Below are 19,381 nucleotides of genomic sequence, written 5' to 3' on the forward strand. Positions count from 1 at the left end.
TCCTTCTTCACCACTTTTTTTTTTTTCTCTTTTGAGATGGAGTCTCACTCTGTCACCCAGGCTGGAGTGCAGTGGTACAATCTTGGCTCACTGCAGTCTCCGCCTCCCACGTTCAAGGAATTCTCCTGCCTCAGCCTCTCAAGTATTTGGGACTACAGGTACACATCACCATGCCTGGCTAATTTTTGTATTTTTAATAGAAACAGGGTTTCACCGTGTTGGCCAGGCTAGTCTTGAACTCCTGACCTCAGGTAATCTGCCCGCCTTGGCCTCCAAAGTGCTGGGATTACAGGCACGAGCCACCATGCCTGACCCACTTTTTTTTTTTTTTTGCTTTGAGACAGGGTCTCTGTCACCCAGGCTGGAGTGCAGTACATGATCATGGTTCACTGCAGCCTCAACCTTTTAAACTCAAATGATCCTCCCATCTCAGCCTGCCAAGTAGCTGGGACCACAGGTGTGCATCACCACACCCAGCTATTTTTCTTTTATTATTTATTTTTTTTTTAGAGGCAGGGTCTCACTATGTTGCCTAGGCTGGTCTTAAACTCCTGGGCTCAAGTGATCCTCCCACCTTGACCACCCAAAGTGCTGGGATTACAGACGTGAGCTACTGCACCCAGCCTCCTTCATTGTTTAAGCTAGAATAGTTCTATGGAGTGAAACATTCCTTCATCATCACCTGTCTTTTCATTTTTTTAAAAAAAGGACAATAGAATTTTTTTAAAGGATTTGTGCTAGAGATTTCGCTCCCCTGTCATATTTTCTTGAAAAATTATTTGTATCCTTTCTCTTAAGACAGATTGGCTAATGTTTTTCTTAAACTAGTACACCTATGGTTCATTTAAGGAAATCTCCCAACAGTTACTAGCTAATATAAAATGCCGCTAAGAGTAGCTATTTGCATTTTGTAAACATTTGTCTAATTCTGGTGAGTCAGATGTTTGAGTTTGAACCTGCATTTTATTTATTAGAATGGCCCAAATATAATAGATGTTTTAATATTTCATTTTAAAAGTATGGATATTGAATTTAGTAAGATGACCCGTGTTGTAGTTTTGAGAATGAAGCATTTTTTTTCTTCCAATAAAGGGAAACCCACCATGAGAAATACAGTAGACTTGGTGTTACCTTCTACTGACTTGAACTAGGATGTATTTTCATTAGCATTTGAGTGTTATCTGAGAAGACTTTAATATTTTTCTTTTCCTTCTTTTTTTTTTTTTTTTTTTTTTTTCCGAGACAGAGTCTTACTCTGTCACCCAGGCTGGAGCCCAGTGGCGTGATCTCAGCTTACTGCAACCTCCACCTCCCGGGTTCAAGCGATTCTCCTGCCTCAGCCTCCTGAGTAACTGGGATTACAGGCGCACACCACCATACCCGGCTAATTTTTGTATTTTTAGTAGAGATGGGGTTTCACCATGTTGGTCAGGCTGGTCTCAAACTCCTGACCTCGTGATCCGCCTGCCTCGGCCTCCCAAAGTGCTGGGATTACAGATTTGAACCACTGCACCTGACCTAATATTTTTCTTATTAGCACATTTTTGTTTCTCTGCTGATATGTCTTACATTTTCAGAGCTTTGTCTTCCAAAGTGTTTGTAGGTTGGTATTTAATATACGTTGTATGTTCATATTCAGTATAATTGGTGATGATGAGTAGTAGGGCAAGGAGTATTGGTTAGGAGAGACCAAGCTGATATTGAAAATATAACTTGGTAAAATCTAAAAAATAGATAATTTCACAAGATAATAGGAAGCTGTTTGTATATCTTATTATATATTCATATTTAATGCTCAATCAGGCATCTATCATTTCCCGTAAAAAAGAAGCCAAAGCTGAAGAACTTCAGGAGGCCAAGGAGAAGTTAGCCAGCCTAGAGAGAGAAGCATCATTAAAGAGAAATCAGACCCGTGAATTCGATGGTACTGAAGTTTTAAAGGGAGATGAGGTAAGCTGAACCATTTCATGGGACAAGGGTATAAGTATTGTTTTTATGTGAAACTATTAGTGTGTTTGACTTTCTTAGTTTGAATGTTAATATTGGGAAGTTAATCTTATTTTATAAAACTTATTTAAAACTGAATAGTCTTTTTGCAATAATACTGAGATTTTTTTTTCTTTTTCTTTTTCTTTTCTTTTTGAGATGGAGTTTTACTCTTGTCACCCAGGCTGGAGTGCGATGGCAGGATCTCTGCTCACTGCAACCTCCACCTACCGGGTTCAAGTGATTCTTCTGTCTCAGCCTCCCACATAGCTGGGATTACAGATGCCTGCTACCACGCCCAGCTAATTTTTGTGTTTTTAGTAGAGACAGGGTTTTACCATGTTGGCCAGGCTGGTCTCGAACTCCCGATCTTGGATGATCCGCCTGCCTTGGCCTCCCAAAGTGCTGGGATTACAGGCGTGAGCCATCACACCTGGCCATACTGAGAATTTCTTGATGTAAAATGGCAGATATGTTAGTGATTTTACGAGATACTATATTCCAAATTTTCACTTTTTTTTTTTTTTTTTTTTTTGAGATGGAGTCTTGCTCCGTCACCCAGGCTGGAGTACAGTGGCGTGATCTTGGCTCACTGCAGTCACCGCCTTCTGGGTTCAAGTGATTCTCCTACCTCAACCTCGTGAGTAGCTGGGATTACAGGTGGATGCCACCACACCCAGCTAATTTTTGTATTTTTAGTAGAAATGGGGTTTCACCATGTTGGTCAGGCTGGCAAACTCCTGACCTCATGATCTGCCCGCCTCAGCCTCCCAAAGTGCTGGGATTACAGGTGTGAGCCACCGTGGCTGACCCCAAATTTTCATTTCTTAATTAAGTGAATTTATATTGGATTTAATTATTATAAATATTAAATTATAAAAGTGAAAAACATTAGTAGCAAACAGATAATACAAAAATCTATATTTGTTGGTAAATGTATTTCCATAAAGGGCTAAGAAAATATCATTAAGTTATTTTGTCAGTAATGTATACTTGTCTGGTGGGACTGACATGATTAAAATGACCTCATCATAGAGGCTTACAAGTTTAAAAAAATACAATTTTATCTCACATTGCTATATACTTTAAATTTTGAACAATGCTTTAATAGCTTTTGTTTCATTTATCCTTCTGTCAGACTCATAAGATTAGTAGGACAAATAATATTTTTTATAGATGGCTAAACTCAAGCACCAAAAATATAATTTTCCATCCTCTTTTCATAAAATTAGCCCAGGAATGAATGAATACATGAAGTCAAATATCTTAGCTTGGTGCTTTTTTAGCAAAATAAAGTGATAGGTCATATTTTAATTCCTAAACATTGTCTGGACTTTACCAATTTTTACAGGCTTTTAAATTTTGTATTAGCTATTAGATCTCAGCAAAAGCTATTGTGGAAAACTACTCTTGTCCAAACCTCATTTTTGACTTTGAAAAGTTGTTGAATCCATACTGTTACAAATTGGCGTGAACCTTCACTGTGCCAAACAAATGAATTGTTCCCATAGTACCACTTTTCTCTGTGGTACTTCTGCTTGTACCCTCCCAATGTGCCTTTTAGCTTGTTGGGGAAGTAGTAGATTCAGGAAGTCAACACGCGATTGAAAAATTCCCTTGGCTTTTAACATCCACTTCCAAATTGTTTTAAGACATGGGAGGGAGTGTTTTAAATGATATTTGGAAGTCAACAGTGTATGCTTCGTGACATCCTTGCTGTCTGGAGAAAAAAACAAAAGATTAATTATGCAGCAATTTCACTTTACAAGAGAGTATGCTACCTCTTGGCATTTTTATCTTTTCTTAAGAAAATGCTGCCTAAATGGCAAAAAATACTAATTGTTATGGCTGTATTTGGCATAAATAGTACTTATAATTCAGTATTAGATGTTCCCTCTGTGGAAATGTGAGGGAAAAAACCTAGTGCCAAGTTATTAGTCTTTATTTTTGAGAAATCATGGTGAACAGGAGAAGGATCTAGTGACAGGAAAATAAAGCATTCTTTTTTTTAAGGGGAAAAAGATAGCATTTGGAAATGATAATTTTTGAACAATGTCTGGTCGGAAACAGAACAAATCAAGTAAGGTATTTGGCAGTTACCTAAAAGAACAGAAGGTATTGGGGAACATTAAGCATAATTTTATAAAGAACAAATCTTGGTATACCAATTTTATTTTCTACTTTGATAAAGTGATAGGCCATATGGACAAAATAAAAGAAGTTTCTTATATTTAAAATTATATAATACAGCTGGAGGTATAATTCACTGAGGTGTCTGATTTGGTATCACATGGTTCACTGAGGTTTCTGGTTTGATATCACATAGTAATCTCCAAAAAATCATATCCTTTGCCCCCCATCTGTTAACACAGTTGGTGAGAAGGTATTGATAATTAGTGGCATGGTGTTTGGAAAGAACACTATGCCAGGAATCGCACGCAAAATGAGGAAAGGGGGAATCATGTTTATTGAGCACTTTTTATACAAAGCTCTATGCCAGGTACTTTGCAAACAGATACTTTTTTACTTCTTGTAAAAGGTGTTGTTATCATTTCCCTTTCACAGTTGAGTGATGCTCAAGGAGTTTGCAGTTTCACACAACTAGTAAGTGGCCAAGCTAAAACCCAGGACCTCTCCAAGGTCTGTTGACCTTGAACAAATTACTTGACCTCCCTGAGGCTTCTCTATCTGTAAAATGGGGCTGATTGCTCTTTATTATCTCTGGGAAAGGCACATGAAATAATAGATGCTAAAGCTTCTGAGAAACTCAAAGGCTTAGTCAACGTATAACACCTGGCATCTGAAAGTAATCATTGCCATGGGTGGTATGTTACTATGTGTGTGAGAGGCAGCATAGTGGAGTGGTGAAGAGTGGCTCTAGAACTTGGTTGTTTGAGTGCAAATCCTGGTTTTGCCGCTTACCAGATGGTTGACCTTGGACGAGTTCCTTACCCTCTTTATGGTCAGCTGTAAAATGTGAATGTTTGTAGGATATAACTCCTAAAATTATTTTGAGGATTAATTGAACATGCTTAGAACAGCACTAGGCACATAGTAAATGCTCAGTGTGTTAGTTCTTAGTATTTGTATATTTTTGTTATTCACTTGGATGAAGAATTTGAAAGCTATAAATAGAGTTTACAGCTTAAAAGGTGAAACTAGTATTTCTCAGACTGGGAGCAATTTAGTGGAAATAAATATGAAATAGTTTCTGTTTAGGAATAAATAATTTACACAAATTTAAGATAGAACAAGATAGCACTAATGAGAGTAATTTTAGCTGCCATTCTCTGAGCAGTTACTGCATGCTCAGTCTTGAAAGCTTAAAAAATACAGCTTTAGTGATGGTTATACAGCAACGTGAATGTACTTAAAGCCACAGAACTGTATACTTGAAAATGGTTAAAGCGGTAAATTTTATGTTATCTCACAATATACCCTAATTCATCCTCTTGGAAAGCCTCTGAAGTAAATATTAACTCCATTTTGTAACCTAAGAAACAGAGACATTGAAATAATTTGCCCAAAGTCACGTAGTTAGCAGGTAAGAGAATATTGCCATCCTAATGGCAATATTTGATTACCATCAAATGTGAATCCTAAAATTTACCCATTCCAGTAGTGCCTTGGAGACGGCACCATTAGAATGGGTAAATTTTAGGATTCGGCCGGGCGCGGTGGCTCACGCCTGTAATCCCAGCACTTTGGGAGGCCGAGACGGGCGGATCACGAGGTCAGGAGATCGAGACCATCCTGGCTAACACGGTGAAACCCCGTCTCTTCTAAAAATACAAAAAATTAGCCGGGCGAGGTGGCGGCGCCTGTAGTCCCAGCTACTCGGGAGGCTGAGGCAGGAGAATGGCGTGAACCCGGGAGGCGGAGCTTGCAGTGAGCTGAGATCCGGCCACTGCACTCCAGCCTGGGCGACAGAGCGAGACTCCGTCTCAAAAAAAAAAAAAAAAAAAAAAAAAAAAAATTTAGGATTCATATTTGACTCTAAAGAGGACTATACTGTGAACAATCATTAATTGGAAGTGTTTATTTGCGGGAAATTATATGACAGCCATTTGTTTGGATGTAAAACTTTATTCCTTGATTGTCCATATGTAGTTGTTTGATTGATCTTATCTTGGAAAAATTTAGGAACATAACGTGTTAATAAACATAAATGTAACAAGTTCTAGACGTATACAGTGATACAATGATTTATATTCATTTGTCATTTTCTTTTTAGAGGTCCATTAGCAGTTTTTAGTTTGGTGGTGAAGTATACATTTTGATGCTTCCTACTGCCATTAAAGTTAATATTCCAGATGTTATATACTGTCTAAGAGTTTTAGCTCTTCTGATTGCAGATGCTACAGACATTTTTTCTTTACTAGGCCTTTTTATTAGTATTTCATTGGTTTTCCTTATTAGTAAAAGATGAAGTTTCTAGAAGTACTTTCCCTCCATTGTACTTTATCATTTTAACATTTTATTTTCATAAAGTAAGACAGTACACAGGAATAAGCACAGGCATGTATTTATCTCTTACTCTGCCAGAGTCCTGACATAAGTAGGAATTGCTTGAACAGTTGAAATGATCTCAGTGATAAAAGATACATTTTCCTACCCATCCAGTCAATCTTGATTTCTTTCTCTTCATACCAGTATTTGGAAGATGATAGAAACTACACTCTATTAAATGATTACATTTAGTTTAGCAATTACACCCTGCTAACGTAACTGAAAATAAATAGTAATGAATATTTTACTGTTTTTATATCTCAAAGGTTTTTATATTGGATTTTAAGTATATCTTAATATAAATCTGGTTGAATTGATAGTCTCAAAATATTTTGATTGCTGTCATCTCTGAGGAAATGTACACACAAAAAATGCCATGGAGATTTGCCCTTTATCCTAATTTGTTTATTATTATCAATATTTTAGATAAATAATAATTTTTTAAATTATGCAATTACAATGTGCCAGATATCATACTAGTTTTCTTATATACATTATTCTCATTTATGTCATTGTACAACTCTGTAAGTACAATTTTTTTTTTATTTAGGTTTCTTTCTTTTTTTTTTTTTTTCCAGAGACAGGATCTCACTCTGTCACGCAGGCTAGAGTGCAGTGGTGTGATCATGGCTCACTGCAGCCTGAAACTCCTAGGCTCGAGTGATCCTCCCACCTCAGCCTCCTGAGAAGCTTGGACTACAGGCGCGAGCCACCATGCCCAGCTAATTTTCTTTTTTTGTTTTGTAGAGATGTGGTCTCACTGTGTTTCCCAGGCTGGTCTTAAACTCCTGGCCTCAAGCAGTCCTCCCACTTTGGCCTCCTGAAGTGGTAGAATTACAGGCGTGAGCCTGTGCCTGGCTGTAATTACTATTCCCGGTTTTTACAGATAAAGGATCTGAGACACACAGAGGGTTTAAGCTGACTTGCCTGACACCCCATTTCTTGTAAGTAGTAGAACCAGGAGTTGGATTTAGCAGTCTGGCTGTAGAGCCATCAATAGTTTGCATATGACAAAAAGCTGGAAGAAATAGTCAACCTGTAACACATGATGGAATTATAGTTCAGAATCATCTTGGTAGATAGAGGCACTGTGCTTAAACAAAATGCCATTAATGGGATTATAATAAATATAATGTGGTAGAATTCAGGTTTTGTTTGCCAATTCAACACATCATCTATTACTAACACAGCTTTAAAAAATGCATAAATGATTATACTACATTAATTTTTAAAAAGTATCCTTTTTATGGTCTAATTATGCCTAGAGTATTATTTCATATTTTTGACTTCATGTTTTAAGAGACAGTCATGCCGGGCGCGGTGGCTCAAGCCTGTAATCCCAGCACATTGGGAGGCCAAGACGGGCGGATCACGAGGTGAGGAGATCGAGACCATTCTGGCTAACACGGTGAAACCCCGTCTTTACTAAAAAATACGAAAAACTAGCCGGGCGAGGTGGCGGGCGCCTGTAGTCCCAGCTACTCGGGAGGCTGAGGCAGGAGAATGGCGTAAACCCGGGAGGCGGAGCTTGCAGTGAGCTGAGATCGCGCCGCTGCACTCCAGCCTGGGCCACAGAGCGAGACTCCGTCTCAAAAAAAAAAAAAAAAAAAAAAAGAGACAGTCATGCTAGAGTCCCATATGAGCGTGACTAAAATGGATGAAAAGTCTGGAAACTTTTCATATCAATAATTGATTATGTATTAACTGAAACAAAAGACTAGAGAAAGACACAGTGGGAATTGATTATGTATTAAGGAATAAAAGACTGAAGAACGACATAATAAATAGTTAAAGGATTATGAAAAAGATGGTGTTCAGAAAAAAATTAACATGCAGGCCTGAGACTGCTATCCCTAGAAAGGTCTGCTTGCAAAGTTGGCCCTTGGCTGGCATCTGGGGGAACTTGGTTCTTGGATGGATTCCTGCCATTCGCTGATAAGAATGGCTCACCTTGCCTAAAATATATGAAGAGTGTGGTTTATGTCGAGCTCCTGCTTGCCTTTCCTTCCTCCCTCTCTCCCTCCCTGCCTGCCTCCCTCTCTCCCTCCCTGCCTGCCTCCCTCCCTCCCTCCCTTCTTTCCTTCCTTTCTTCGTTCTTTCTCTCTCTCTCTCTCTTTCTTTCTCTCTCTCTCTCTCCTCTTCCTGGAATATTGGTACAGGGTAGGCAGAATGTGCCTAGATGATCAGCTCCTAGTAAAAACCCTGGGAACTAAGTCTCCAATGAGCCTCCCTGATCATTTCATGTGTGTTGTTACAACTCATCGCTGGAGGAATTAATTATGCCCTCTGTGACTGCAGTGGGAGACAACTTTTAGAAGTTTGCACCTGGTTTCCTCCAGATTTCACCCCATGTGCCTTTTCCCTCTGCTGATTTTGCTTGGTATTCAGTGTAATAAATCATAGCCAAGAGTATGACTGTATGCTTTGAGTCCTCCCAGTGAATCACTGAATCTAGAGATAGTCTTGGGGACCCCTGACACAGATGGATTAGTGGTTTTTGTTTGTTTGTTTGTTTATGAGAAAGCCAAATTAGGATCAACGAATGGTGATTAGAATGAAATATTTGATTGACTAGAGAAAAATGTCTACCACTTGAGCTTTCTTCAGTAATGGAGCAGGCTGACAGTCTCACTCTGTCACTCAGGCTGGAGTGCACTGGCATGATTTCAGCTCACTGCAACCTCCGCCTCCCAGGTTCAAGCGATTCTCATGCCTCAGCCTCCCAAGTGTCTGGGATTACAGGCGCCCACCACCATGCTCGGCTACGTTTTGTATTTTTGGTACAGACAGAGCTTCACCATGTTAGCCAGACTGGTCTTGAACTCCTGACCTCAAGCAATCTGCCCACCTTGGCCTCCCAAAGTGCTGGGATCACAGGCTTGAGCCAGCTCACCCCAGATAAGGGACATTTTTGAAGTAATGTGTGCAGTAAGTAGAAGAACATTGGAGATCAGTATTTTGGGTGTTTTAATTTTTTTTTTTTTTTTTGAGACAGAGTCTTGCTCTGTCGCTCAGGCTGGAGTGCAGTGGCGCTATCTTGGCTCACTGCAAGCTCTGCCTCCTGGGTTCACGCCATTCTCCTGCCTCAGCCTCCTGAGTAGCTGGGACTGTAGGCGCCTGCCACCACGCCCAGCTAATTTTTTTGTATTTTTAGTAGAGACAGGGTTTCACCATGTTAGCGGGGATGGTCTCGATCTCCTGACCTTGTGATCTGCCCGCCTCGACCTCCCAAAGTGCTGGGATTACAGGCGCGAGCTACCGCGCATGGCTGGGTTTTTTAATCTTAAAAAATCTGATTATGCCAGGTGTGGTGGTTCATGCCTGTATTATTTTTTAAATACCTGGTGGGAAACTTAAATTTGCCATTTAATCTGGTAGCCTTCAGCTACCTCTTTTGGTATGATTTTTGCTGTTTCATAGGCAGCAATCTAAGGTTGAAGACTTTCTCTCACTTACTGGAAGGACAAAGAATAGAACATGTGCCTCTTGTAGTAGTGCCAGTAGCTAGTGATTTTACCATCTTAGTCACCTTGATCTCTCTGATTCTCTGCTTTCATAATTTGAAAAAGCAAACAAAAAACCAGTCCCAATGATATACAGTACTAGTGCCCTTCCCAAAGTGATCATTTGTATGAATGCATGCCTTTGGGATCTGAATTTTTTTTTATAGCAACAAATGAACCTCTGGTTAAGGTTCCATTGGAACTCATGCAATGAAAGGTCACCCCTGGTTTATGGTGTATGGGTGTATTACAGTCCATTGTGTTTTCTCCCCTGACCATTACAAGAAGCTCAGCTGTTTTGCAGTTATAGCTACTTTTAAAATATGCTTGGTCAAGTAATATTTATAAGCAGCTTTAGAAAGGGCCAGCCAATTCATTCTACAGCTACTGACAGAAATCCTAGAGCTAAATTGGAAAGATTATGAAATCTTCTTAAAATACTTCAAAGAGAAGCACATTGAAGATAAGGGAATCCTGGCAAGATGTGCTGCAGCTGTCAGGTCCTGAAAAATTAGGAATCAAATTTTGACACTTGTAATTGAATCATCCACCCTTCTAAGTGAGCCCAGGCAAACCTGTGATATTTTTAGAACCTTTCAAATCACATTGTACTCTTTAGAGTTCATAGCAGGACCTGAGGCCCCTGAAATTTCCCAAGAGATGGAACAAAACAGAATCAAATAAATTTGGCTCAGTTCACTGTAATAGAAGTGTAGTGCATTATGCATGCAGTCTAGGTAATGCTACACTTTTAACCCCAAATTTTAAAACTTTTCATGGATTTTTTTTTTTCTGGATAATTAACTGCTTGGACAGCAGTCGAAGCACCCATTAGAGATAGTAACAGCTGTGTGGTGGTGATTTGATTTATAATAGAAGCACAGAGACCTTGGATTGTGTGACTGTGTTCCACAGATGGATGTTCCTGTGTCACAAATTTCATTTAATACAGATTTCTACCCACATATATCATATTGATTATTACAGACTCTCTTAAAAGATTGAGCAGTTAACTAGCCACTACCATATGTAGATAATTACATTGCTTATGCTTGACTTGGTGAGATTTTCTAATTTACAGTTGAAAATGTGCCACTAACGGGTTAGAAAAGGTTAGGATAGTATTTGTATGTGTGTTTATATGGCACTAGTTGTGATGGGTGATTTAAAAAGACTGTCATTTTAGCAGATTACAAAGGCTGCTTTGAAACATTTTCTCTTGCCTTAAAACAAACAGCAACTCTGAGACCAGACTTCAGGGAATCCAAATAATTTATTGGAGCGTGACATGATGGCCTTTTCAGGTTTTCTTCAAGTCAGAAGTTCTGTCTAGAGCACAAGACACTGACAAATGAGCAGAAAGACTGTGGCCTTTGTGTATATTCATGCCACTCCTAAACAGTTGGTTCTATCTCATCTCATGCCTAACTCCCTTGAGCCAATTCCTGTAGTTGTCTATGCTTATACATCATTTGATGAAATATCTGACAAAGATGTGATTTAATTAAGAAATGGAAAATAGCCTGGATGTTGTACTAACAGTATTTGAAAAGTGTTCATTCTAGTTATTTTTTTCTAACTTACTGAACTTTGGTAAGTAGTATTAATTTCTCTATGGGTTCCTAGTGCTTTTTTATTTTAAAAAATGGCTCTGGCTGGACGCAGTGGCTGATGCCTGTAATTCCAGCACTTTGGGAGGTCAAGGCAGGAGGATCACCTGAGGTCAGGCGTTCTAGACCAGCCTGGCCAACATGGTAAAACCCTGTCTCCACTAAAAATACAAAAATTAGGCCAGGTGCGGTGGCTCACGCCTGTAATCCCAGCACTTTGGGAGGCCAAGGCAGGCAGATCACGAGGTCAGGAGATCGAGACCATCCTGGCTAACATGGTGAAAACCCATCTCTACTAAAAATTCAAAAAAATTACCCAGGCATGGTGGCAGATGCCTACAGTCCCAGCTACTCGGGAGGCTCAGGCAGGAAAATGGCATGAACCTGGGAGGCAGAGCTTGCAGTGAGCCAAGATCACGCCACTGCACTCCAGCCTGGGCGACAGAGCAAGACTCCATCTCAAAAAAAAAAAAAATTAGCCGGGTCTGGTAGCTTGCCTGTAATCCCAGCTACTCGGGAGGCTGAGGCTAGAAAATCGCTTGAACCTGAGAGGTGGAGATTGCAGTGACTCGAGATTGTGCCATTGCATTCCAGTCTGGGAGACAAGAGCAAGACTGTTTCAGGAAAAAAAAAAATGGCTTGTCTTTTTAATTTATTTTATTATTATTATACTTAAGTTGTAGGGTACATGTGCATAACATGGTTTGTTACATATGTATACTTGTGCCATGTTAGTCTGCTTTCAACCCATCAACTCTGGCCATTTACATCAGGTATAATCCCCAATGCATCCTCCCTCCCCCTCCCCATGATAGGCCCCGGTGTGTGATGTTCCCTTCCCTGAGTCCAAGTGATCTGTTGTTCAGTTCCCCACCTATGAGTGAGAACATGCGGTGTTTGGTTTTCTGTTCTTGTGATAGTTTGCTAAGAATGATGGTTTCCAGCTGCATCTTTGTGGTTCTTAAACAATATAAAGTGCATATTATATGATAGTCTTAAGTCTTCACAGCTAATTCTTTGAAAATCATTTTCATGCCAGATATTGAGGGAGAAAATTTACAGTAGGAGCAGCAATTCTTGTTTCACATAAATATCTAGAATGATCCCTGGAATCCATTAATTCTTTTGAGTTTTCTGATAAGCGAAAAACATTTATAAATGGTTACATTCTTAGAGAAATAAACTGCCTATCCATTACAGAAGCTAGCTCAGATTCTGATCATTACTCTTAAAGGTTGTAAAACATATTAAATACACAAAAGGAAAAAGAACATCTGTCAGTTTCCATTTTGATCACAAGGGAGCCGAGTCTTTAAAATTGATCCTGAAGCCAGAAGCTAGCACTGTAAAGCATTAGTCCATTACAAAAGAGATAAAGATTAGAGTTTCACACAACTGAGTACTCTCTCAGCACCTGCTAGCATAAATCACAAAGTATTAATCTTATTTGATCTCAGCATCTAAAATGATGGCTGCTCTTTCATAGAAGACTAACAGATTACAAATGTATATGGGTATAAATACATGGGTATTTGTACAAATGTATATGGGTAGTAATAGCTGCCATAATGGGCTTTCCTGCCCAGTGGCAAGCTTTGTAGTTCACTTTACTGACAAATTCATTTGGTTTACCTGTTAACGATACACTATGGGAAGGTTTTTCCTTAATGTTCTAAGAATTTGCTTACCTCCTATGCCTTTAAAAATTATTGTTTTCATTTATAGGTAAAGGTGACTGGCTGAGAGTTCTTTATAATATCTTGCCCAGCTACAGTAAAGGTTGAGTGGATTAATATCTTGGCACACCTGCAATGTTTGTGGCACGTGTGTGTACCGGAGCATACCCCATTTAGGAAGCTCTGCTCCGGAGCAGTGCTACTCAAAGTGTGGTCTGTAGACTAGTTTCAGTTCAGAGACTGTTAGTTTCTTCTAATCTGCAGCCATATAAATTGAGAGGAAACATTTAGAAACCCTTATAGTCATTTGACCTCAGTATTTTCATTATTTTACAAAAATATCCGATGAACAAATGTTTAGAAATTTTTTTAAAAACTGGTCCTTTATCCTTAACAGATAGTTTGAGAAGTCCTGGTACTCGTAGAAGTGGAGTTGGTGAGCCATAGAATATGTACAGTTTCTACTTCAGTAGACAAGCCAAGTTGTTTTCCAGACTGTTGCTCTAAATTACATATCTCGCTCTCTACTTCTTCCACATCATCACCAACACTTGATATTGAAAGATTTTTTATTTTTGCCAATTGGGTAGGTGTGAAAATGGCATCTCATTGTTGTCTTAATTTTTTTTTTTTTTTTAGATGGAGTCTCTCTCTGTTGCCCAGTATCTTCTCTGGCTTTGAGAAATTTGGCTCCCTTTTTCTATATTGCATTTATTTATTTGCTCAATCAGTTAACTTGCTTGTTTGCTCAATTTAAACAATCTATCAACTACTCTGGCCTCCTTCTTTACACACCAATTCTGTGCCCCTATCCCACCAACCACATTTTAACCCTCTGTGTCTATATTCCCCATGACTCCTCGCTCACCCCTCTGTGTCCTCAGCTGCCAGGCCTGCTAGCCTATGTCTCTGTGTGTTTCCTCAGCCCCTAACCCCATCATTGCATATCCTTAGCCATTCAGCCTTTTGATCTGTACTTCCATTAACTCCCCCTACTCCCCTGTGTCCCCAGTCACCAGGCTCCTGGTCCACACTTCTAATACAACTTCCCAAGTCCCCTCATTTCCCAGTATCCTCGACCTCTGAACCCTGTACCCCGCCATGCCTCTATGCAGCTCCCCAACCTTACTGGTACCTTCATGCAGCTCTCTTATCTACTGCCCACCTCTCCAGCCACCATTTTGACCCCTGTGAACCAGGAATGGAAGGGAAGAGGAGGGCAATTTTTACCCTTACTCTCATCTGAGTGTACAGCAGAGTTTACCAGAGGCTTCACAAATGATCAGGCCATTGCTCTGGCAGCTAATGGAATTAGTAATTGTGTTTTATAAGTCTGAAGATTTAGCTTCAATGTGTTCATCAGTTTTGGTTTTTGTATGACATTGAAGATTCAGAAATAACCTAAAATCCAAATGATAATTAAAAGAAACCACGAATGGAAGAAAAAACATTGATAATGTGTTTTCTTTGTTCTAATTAATTGTGGAATAGTAGAGCTCTTAGAATGCTTTGATGGCTACCTATTGCTTAATCATATGTAACTGATTAATCTGACCTAGACTACTCTTCCATTAGGTATTATATATAATGAATATCAAATAATAACCAATCAGCATAAAGCACACTCAGTAATTTGTAGGTTTGTTCTTTCATCAGAAACATTTATAGCTTTCAACTTTTAAAAATAGTTCTGGAGCACAGCAAGATAGAGAAGGGGAAAATTGGCCTCTATATTACAGAGGATAGCAGATGAACAGGGTTGATTTCATTTTGGGCACTTTGCCCAGGACACTTTTAATAGCATATATAGTTACTCTAGGGATTCTGAATCTGTGGTTATGTCAGGCTTACACATTTATTCTTTAAAAGGAAAATTTGCAAGTTACTAGACTTCAGGTACATTAGTATGACTTAATTTTTTAATTTTTAAAGAAGTTTCTATAATGCAGTTATTGAAAATTTGTGGTGTGAGGGCTGGATTCCTTAATATTAAAACTAACCTAATCATGGATAGAAAAATATTTTAAACTTTCTTCTTCTAAAACACAGTGTGTTCCTCAGTTCTTTCAAAAAATTTTTTGTTTGTTTTTGTTTGGTTTGTTTGTTTTTGTTTTGTTTGTTTGTTTTTTTGAGATAGAATCTCGCTCTGTCACCCAGGCTGGAGTGCACTGGCACTATCTCAGCTCACTGCAACCCCCGCTTCCCAGGTTCAAGCGATTCTCTTGCCTCAGCCTCCCGAGTAGCTGGGATTACAGGCACACACCACCACGCCTGGCTAATTTTTTATATTTTTAGTAGAGATGAGGTTTCGCCATGTTGCCCAGGCTGGTCTCAAACTCCTGAGCTCACACAGTCCCCCCACCTCAGCCTCCCAAAGTGCTGGGATTACAGGTGTGAGCCACTGCACCTGGCCAACTCTTTCAAAGTTTAAGTCAAGTTTAAAAGATGTCTAAACTAGGAATTGGAAGTTTATTTAACGTGAAGAATTTTTAATCTTAATATTTTAAAGGAATGTTTGTATACTCAGGAATCAAGTATTTTAGAAAAAAAATTAAATTTTAGAGATGCTGTACTTTCTATTTTACTACTTTTTGAGTTAGAATTATTGACCTTAGAATTTGCTTTAAAAATTGGAAGGAAAAGCCAGGCACAGTGGTTCATGCCTGTAATCCTAGCACTTTGGGAGGCCAAAGTGGGCGGATCACCTGAGGTCAGGAGTTCGAGACCAGCCTGGCCAACATGGTGAAACCCCATCTCTACTAAAAATGCAAAAATTAGCCAGGCATGGTGGTGCATGCCTGTAATCCCAGCTACCCGGGAGGCCGAGGCAGGAAAATCGCTGGAACCCTAGAGGCAGAGGCTGCAGTGAGCCAAGATCGTGACACTGCACTCCAGCCTGGGTGAGAAAGCAAGACTTAAGAAAAAAAAAATTGGAAGGAAAAATACCAATATGGGCTGGGCACAGTTGCTCATGCCTGTAATCCCAGCCCTTTGGGAGGCCAAGGTAAGTGGATCACCTGACGTCAGGAGCGAGAGACCAGCCTGGCGTGGTAGCAGGCACCTGTAATCCCAGCTACTTGGGAGGCTGAGGCAGGAGATTCGCTTGAACCTGGGAGGTGGAGGTTGCAATGAGGGGAGATTGCGCCGCCGCGCTCCAGCCTTTGAGACAAGAGCAAGACTCCATCTCAAAAAAAGAAAAATAACAATATGGTAATAGAGCTTGTGTTGGGATAGTGGCTTTGAGTGAACTTTTCCTTTTTTCTGTTTTCCAAAATTTCAACAATATGTTCATTACTTTTATTATTTATAAAATTATTTATTAACTATCCCCCAAAATTAGCTTTAAGAAGCAGTGGACATTAAAAAGGCTAAGATTCTTTTTTTTTTTTTTTTTTTTTTTAGACGGAGTCTCAGTCTGTTGCCCAGTCTGGAGTGCAGTGGCGCGATCTCATTGCAACCTCCGCCTCCCGGGTTCAAGCAATTCTTCTGCCTCAGCCTCCCAAGTAGCTGGGACTACAGGCACATGACTGGTCTTGAATTCCTGGACTCAAGCAGTCCCCCACCTCAGCCTCCCAAAGTGCTGGGATTATAGGCGTGAGCCAACTTGCCCAGCCAAAATTATTTTATATAGTACAAAAATCTGGAAATTATTAGTAGTCTTAATACAGAAGAGGAAGTGTTTTTTTAAGTATTATGTTCTGTTTCAGAAATATCAGAAATTTCTGGCATTTTCTTCTGGCGTTTGCTTCTTACATTGAGCAATACTGTACAGTCATACATTGCTTAATGACAAGGATACATTTTGAGAAATGCACTGTTAGGCAGTTTTGTTGTTGTGTGAACATCATAGACCTTACACAAACCTTGATGATATAGCCTACTACACAACTAGACTGTATGCCATAGCCTATTGCTCCTAGGCTGCAAACTTGTGCAGCATGTTACTATACTAAATACTGTAGGCAACTGTAACAGAGTGGTAGGTATTATTTGTTTATCTAAATAGACCTAAACTTAGAAAAGGTACAGTAAAACTATGGTATCGTAGGCCAGGCACGGTGGCTCACGCCTGTAATCCCAGCACTTTTGAGGCCGAGTCCGGTGGATCACTTGAGGCCGGGAGTTCAAGACCAGCCTGATCAACATAGTGAAACCCCATCTCTACTAAAAATACAAAAATTAGCCAGGCATGGCGGTGGGTGCCCCTAATCCCAGCTACTCAGGAAGCTGAGGCAAGAGAATCACTTGAACCTGGGAGGCAGAGGTTGCAGTGAGCCAAGATGATGCCATTGCACTCTAGCCTGGGCAACAGAGTGAGACTCCATCTCAAAAATTATGTATATGATATTGTAATATTATACAAAGAAATCTTTCTTTCTTTCTTTCTTTCTTCCTTCCTTCCTTCCTTCCTTTCTTCCTTTCTCTTTCTTTCCTTCTTTCTTTTTCTTTTCTTTTCTCTTCTCCCCTCTCCTCCCCTCTCCTCTCCTCTCCTCTTTTCTTTTCTTTTCTTTTCTTTTCTTTTCTTTTCTTTTCTTTTCTTTTCTTTTCTTTTGAGACTGAGTCTCACTCTGTTGCCCAGACTGGAGTGCAGTGGTGTGATCTCAGCTCACTGCAACCTGTGCCTCTGGGTTCAAGCAATTCTCTTGCCTCATCCTCCTGAGTAGCTGGGATTACAGGTGAGCACCACTATGCCCAGCTAATTTTTATATTTTTAGTAGAGACGGGGTTTCACCATTGAAGGAGGGGCAGGCACCATGTTGGCCAGGCTGGTTTCGAACTCCTGACCTCAAGTGATCCAACCTCCCAAAGTATTGGGATTACAGGCGTGAGCCCCCACACCCAGCCTTGAATTCCTTTAAATATTATGCTACTTTGTTTGCTCTTCCAAACTCTAGTTGGTATTACTTAATAATGGAGTGTTTACATTAGAGTTGTAACTTTTTTCCATTATTAGTTATAACTTTGATATCATGGGTAGGTAAATAGATAAATTAGATAACTACTAGTTTTCACTAACTTGGGATATTCTTAGCTTTTTAACATTTGAGATGGGTACCATCCCAGTGTCTCAGATGTCTGATAGCAATATATAGTCACAGTACATTTCTTAAGTGATAAATAGTAGCTACGAGTGTTGATGGTTCTGGTTGGCTATATTAGTCCCAGTAGTCCAATGGACTGCTACCAAAATAGTACAGGACATGAGATATACCATGATAAAACCACAACCAGAATTGTGGTCATTATCTCCTCCTTTTTCTTCTTTTTTAAACCTTTTTATTTTTATAAGATTGTGTTTTCTGTTTTCCTAATCCTTATTTGTAAAGTCTAAAATGAATAGCTTTTATATAAGGATTTAGAATATTTAAGGCCAGGCACGGTGACTCATGCCTGTAATCCCAGCACTTCGGGAGGCCAGGGCGGGTGAATCACTTGAGTCGAGGACTTCGAACCAGCCTGGGCAACATAGTGAAATCCCATCTTTACAAAAAATGCAAAAATTAGCCAGGCGTGTTGCTCTGCACCTGTGGGCCTCCTACTCAGGAGGCTGAGGCAGGAGAATTGCTTGAGCCCATGAGGTTAAGGCTGCAATGAACTGTGATCCCACCACTGCACTACAGCCTGGGCAACAGAGCAAATCCTATCTCGAAATATATATATATATACACACACATGCATACATATATATACACATAAATATTTTATATGTATACATATACATATACACATAATATATACATATATATGTACATATAATGAGTCAAAAAATTAAAAACACAAAATATTTAAACACTCTGGGTGACAGAGTGAGATTTGGTCTCAAAAAAATAAATAAATAAATATAGGAATTCATTTGGTAAGTACTGTTTATTATCTATTATGTATTAGGCACTGTGCCAGATATAGAGGATACAATGCAGAGTTGCTTAGAGCAAGATACTTGCAGGTCCTGCCCTCATCAAGCTTAAGGAATAGTGGGGAAAACAAATACTGAACTGAAATTTAAAATGGTGGCAATCGTTACACAGAACTGAATAGGCTCTGCAAATAAGTAACAGGAGTTTAACCCGGGTAGGGATGAAGACAGGAAGGTGGG

At 39.6% G+C, this 19,381-nt stretch overlaps 1 protein-coding gene across 19 annotated transcripts in view; it reads left to right on the forward strand.

The window, feature by feature from the left end:
- Nucleotides 1–19,381, forward strand: part of IFT81 (intraflagellar transport 81) — a 155,249-nt gene that overhangs the window by 33,841 nt on the left and 102,027 nt on the right. For all 19 annotated transcript variants that reach the window (XR_004176199.1, XR_002515846.2, XR_004176197.1 and 16 more), the window contains one exon: nt 1,804–1,950. Coding sequence is in view for 15 of the 19 variants with exons in the window: in XM_021922908.2 (XP_021778600.1) it covers nt 1,804–1,950 (147 nt within the window). In the remaining 4 variants the exon portion in view is untranslated. The remainder of the gene's footprint in view (nt 1–1,803; nt 1,951–19,381) is intronic.

Source organism: Papio anubis, chromosome 9 (genome assembly GCF_008728515.1).
Source record: "Papio anubis isolate 15944 chromosome 9, Panubis1.0, whole genome shotgun sequence".
In the NCBI taxonomy this organism is placed as follows: domain Eukaryota; kingdom Metazoa; phylum Chordata; class Mammalia; order Primates; family Cercopithecidae; genus Papio; species Papio anubis.